The 4,538-nt window shown below is 56.1% G+C and overlaps 1 protein-coding gene across 1 annotated transcript in view; it reads left to right on the top strand.

Moving 5' to 3' along the window:
• Positions 1 to 2,933: 2,933 nt before the first annotated feature.
• Positions 2,934 to 4,538, top strand: part of F2 (coagulation factor II, thrombin) — a 13,896-nt gene continuing 12,291 nt past the window's right edge. Inside the window, exons 1-3 of the mRNA XM_004708343.2 lie at positions 2,934 to 3,044; positions 3,368 to 3,531; positions 4,311 to 4,335. Of these exons, the coding sequence (XP_004708400.1) occupies positions 2,963 to 3,044; positions 3,368 to 3,531; positions 4,311 to 4,335 (271 nt within the window). The 5' untranslated portion in view covers positions 2,934 to 2,962. The remainder of the gene's footprint in view (positions 3,045 to 3,367; positions 3,532 to 4,310; positions 4,336 to 4,538) is intronic.

Here is a 4,538-nt window from a genome sequence, read left to right as displayed (position 1 = left end):
GCAAATGGAGAAATAGACTGGGCCCAACAAGTGCCTCCTGCAGGGAAGGGAGCGCGCACCGCCGAACTCGGAAACACGCTGAGGGGCAAAGCTGGAGCAGCAGGCACGGGCTGTAGATCTCCCCTGCCTGAAGTTCAAGTCCAGGCACAGCTGCTCCCTGCTCAGAGTGGTTAGGATGGCCATCCTGCCGGAGGTTGACTGAGTAGTGAGAAGAGTCACCTACCAGAGTGGATTCATGGAGCGGCCCTAGAAAAGAGGATGCACCACAGGTGTTCACATCAAAGTGTGCTGCTCCCCTGTGGTGTGTGGACATGACTGCAACCTTTGCCGCCTTTTACCGTGGTTCCTTCTCCGTGTTAGTGCACCACTGTTGGAAAGGTAAGCTCAAACTTCTGTTGGCTGGCTTTTTTAATTTTTTAATCATTTTATCGGGAGCTCTTCCAGACAGCCTAACATTCCATAGTTCAATCACATCAAGCAGTATGGCACGATTGCTACCACAATCCGGTTCCAAACATTTTCTTTCTTCTTGAGCTCCTTGATATCAGCTCCCCTTTATTTCCTTCCTCGCCTCCCCCCGCCCCAGGAACTCTTATTTATTTATTGACTTTCCCTCTCATAGGTTTTGCCACGTTTTAAATATGCGAGCAGACCTCTTCCAGAAGTCCATTTTATTTCAGTTTTTCCATGAGCTTCCTGAACCCGCCCCCTGTGTGCGTGTATGTTATAGACATCATATATGCATTTGATTACTCTAGCGTTGAGCCCATTTCTGACTAGAATGGCCCATGGGACACAGAAGAATGGCTCCATAGGGCAGCAGTTTTCAACCTGTAGGTACCGACCCCTTTGGGGCTCAAACGACCCTGTCACAGGGGTCACCCGATTCATAACAGTAGCAAAATGGCAGTGATGAAGTAGCAACGAAAATAATGTTATGATTGAGGCTCACCACCACGTGAGGAGCTGTCTGAAAGGGTGGTGGCAGGAGGGAGGCTGAGAATACTGCCTTAGGTTTGCCAGGCCGCCATCCTTAGGGAGGAGACCTGGTGGCGTAGTGGGTAATAGGGTGGGCTGCTAGCTGAAAGGTCAGCAGTTCAAAACTACTAGATGCTCCTAGAGAGATACGTGAGACTTTCTGCTCCGTGGAAAAGCAGGGCCACTAGGTGGGTCCCAGGCATAACCTCTGCATTTACATCTGAGCACTTAACCACTGAGACACCACGGTTACTTTTGAATGAATACACATGTTGACCACGTTGGCCACTCAAGAACTTAGCTGATTTGTGGGAGGCCTAGTCTCGTCCCCTGGGCTCTGCCAACCCTGTTGGTTCCTGGGGTAGCCCCACGCCCCACCCCATGATCTCCCCTGATTTCGTGACCGCAGTCCAGACCCCAAACAGCCAGGCCTGAGGACAGGCCTAGGCAGAGGGCAGCAAGGCAGGCCCTGTGCTTCGCTGTGTTCCTGCTCTTTGTCCCTCTGTCCTAAGTAGACCCAGGACTAATATTTACCTTGCAGACTGCAAACAAGAAACGGGGGAGGGACAGGGAACAGGTGCAGCCTAGGGGCAATGCGGACCAGTAGCCACTGCAGCCTTGGGCCAGGTTCTCTGTCCAGCTGGGAGAGAGGGAGGGGCTGCACTGCAGGGCCCTGAGAGCTGGGCTGGCTCCTGGTCAGGGGTAGGCAGCGGGTCCTGGGAGATGAGAGAAAATAAACCCAAGGCCTCAGTGGCCCTCCTCCCAGGCAAACACACACACACACCACATACAAGAAGATAAACCCTTTTGAGAATGATGATGGCAACACGTGTGCATGTGTGCTTAACACGATGGATGGATGCATGGATTGTGGTAAGAATTGTACGAGCCCCCAATAAAATGATTTTAAAAAGAAGATAAACCCAAGGCCTCAGTGGCCCTCCTCCCAGGCAACACACACACACACACACACACATGCCCCCCCCTACATCTCTCCCAGGTAAGTAGCACAAACACACATTTCCCAGGTAATCACATACATACATCCCAGGTAACCAACACACACACACACACACACACACACACACACTGCCACAGCGACCTTGAGAGGAAGCAGGAATGGTATTCTCCATCAGCAGCGCAGAGACTGGTGCCCATGCTGGCTGTCCCTGCCTCAGGGCATTCTGGGATGAAGTGGACTCCTGTGGCTGCCCACACCCTTGTCTCTATTTTCGACATTTGCGTATTGTGATTTCCCATACACATGTCTACCAAGGATTACTCCCAACCGCGGTCTTGCGGTCTTGGCAGAGGAGAATCAGGCTCCATGGAATTGTCCAGGCTGGGCTCATTCCGAAGGTGATTTTCAGGGCTTTCTTCCTGGGAGCCACTGGCTTGGATTCAAACCACCAACTGAGGGGTAGGAGCCAGGCACATGTCATTTTCCCCACTTCAGGGCCTGTACACATACGATCTCCTCTGCTCTCCACGAGGAGCCCTGGCAGTTCGAACCCCCCCAGTAGCTTCTCTGGAGAAAGACGAGGCTGTGTGCCCCAGAAACTGAAGGGCCAGCTCTGCTCTGTCCTATGGGGTGGTTCTGTGCCAGAATTAATCTGTGGCAGTGAATTTGCTCACAAGAGGTTCTCAGAGGCCCAGGCATGAAAGCCAGCCCCACCCCGTGTGTCAGGATTGTAAGGCACCCCAGGAAGATCTTGGTCCAGGTTCGCCCCAGGCCCCAGAGAGGTGGGAGGTGGGGGAAGGGCTGCTACACTGACCTTTCCTGTGTGACTTCCTCCCAGACCACCCTTCATGGGGTCCAGGAGGACCTGTCCCACAGGATGGCGTGGGTGGCCAGCTGACAGCTATCTGCTTGTCCCCACAGCCCTGACCTGATGACCTCCCCCTCCGACCAGATTTCTTCATGCTGGTTCAACATTAACCCAGAGGGCTCAGGCAGAGCCCTCAGAGTCCCCGAGCTCAGGCCATGGCGCACATCCCCGGCCCGTGGCAGCCCGGCAGCTGGCTGATCCTGGCTGTCCTGATCAGCCTTGTGCACAGCCAGCATGGTAAGGGGCAACTTGGAAGGCTGGTCCAGAAGCCACGGTCTGGTCTGGGTCTCCCGGTGGGACAGAGAACACAGGCGGAGCCCAAGGGAGGGTCTCCCCCTAGGGTCTCCGGCTTGGGAAAGCAGCTGTGTCCTCTTCACTCCTGCAATGGGGGTGGGTAGATTAGGGGTGGCCAGTGGAAAGAGGGGAGCTGGTGGGTTCTGCCGCCACCCGGCACACCCCGGTGGGCAGAAGCCAGCATGGCAGACAGGGCGCACCGCCTGGCCCCGCTCAGGCCAACTCAACCAGCTCCCTGAGGCCCTGTCCGCGCCCTCCCACCGCAGTGTTCCTGGCCCCTCAGCAAGCTCTGTCGCTGCTGCAGCGGGTGCGGCGGGCCAACAGCGGCTTCCTGGAGGAGCTGCGCAAGGGGAACCTGGAGCGAGAGTGCATCGAGGAGCAGTGCAGCTATGAGGAGGCCTTTGAGGCCCTGGAGTCCAGGGACGACACGGTGAGGACGCCGGATGGGCGGGGGAGCTCACGCTGGGCCCTGTCGCTGAGTTAACTGACTTTCAGCCCTGAGCTCTGGTGCCCTGGGCTGGCAGGGAACCAAGACAGGCATCCTGGAGGTCCTTGCATCTGGGCTGTGTTGAGGCCCCCTGGGCTTCATCAGTCCCAGAGACTGTCACCCGGAGATCTCGGCGGTCCCTTGTCCGGGCCCAGGTGATGGTTTCCGCTTCGGCCTTTCTGAGCCCCGGTGGCATAGTGGGTAATGCTTGGGCTGCTAACCTCAAGGTCAGTAGTTCGAAACTGCCCCCTACTCCACGAGGGAAAGATGAGGCTTTCTACTCCATTAAAGACTTGCAGCCTCAGAAGCTCACAGGGGCAGTTCTAACGGTCCAATAGGGTTAGTATTGGTTGGAACCGACTCGTGATGGCTGTGAGTTTTTGAGGACTGGTGAGGCCTAGCAGCCCTCCCAGCCTTGAGGGGCTGCCAGGGCCCAGAGCAAGGACACAGGCCCCGCTCTCTCTCACCTACCCCGGCCCCGGGGCCCTTCTTCCATCATGTGAGGGGTGGGCATTTACTCTCCCTGAACACCCTACTCTTTAATGGGCTCGGGCTTTTGGAAACGAAAGTTAGAAAGCTCCCGGGGCCCAGTTTTGTGTGACTGAGGGTGGGGCGGGCAGGTGGGCAGGCAGGAGACTAGTAGGAGAAGGTGTCAGGTTTACTGGAGCGCAGAAAGGAAGGAGAGGCCCCGGCTCAGCCTCATTGCAGCCCTTGTTTTTCAGGATGCGTTCTGGGTCAAGTACACAGGTGAGCACCGAGAGTGGGTGGTCCTGGACGGGAGGCCTGGAGACTCCAGTTGGAGAAAGTTCAGCCTCACAGAAACATCTGGTTTACCAGTCTGTTCATCTGTCCACTACCCATCCATCCATCCATCCATCCATCCATCCATCCATCCATCCATCCACCCACCCTTCCAACCATCCATCCACCCATCCATCCATCCATCCATC

This window comes from Echinops telfairi, unplaced genomic scaffold (genome assembly GCF_000313985.2).
Source record: "Echinops telfairi isolate 266 unplaced genomic scaffold, ASM31398v2 ScPeMD7_60;HRSCAF=208, whole genome shotgun sequence".
Taxonomy (NCBI): domain Eukaryota; kingdom Metazoa; phylum Chordata; class Mammalia; order Afrosoricida; family Tenrecidae; genus Echinops; species Echinops telfairi.
Note: the sequence above shows the minus strand (reverse complement) of the source record. Positions and strands in the feature narration are given on the sequence as shown.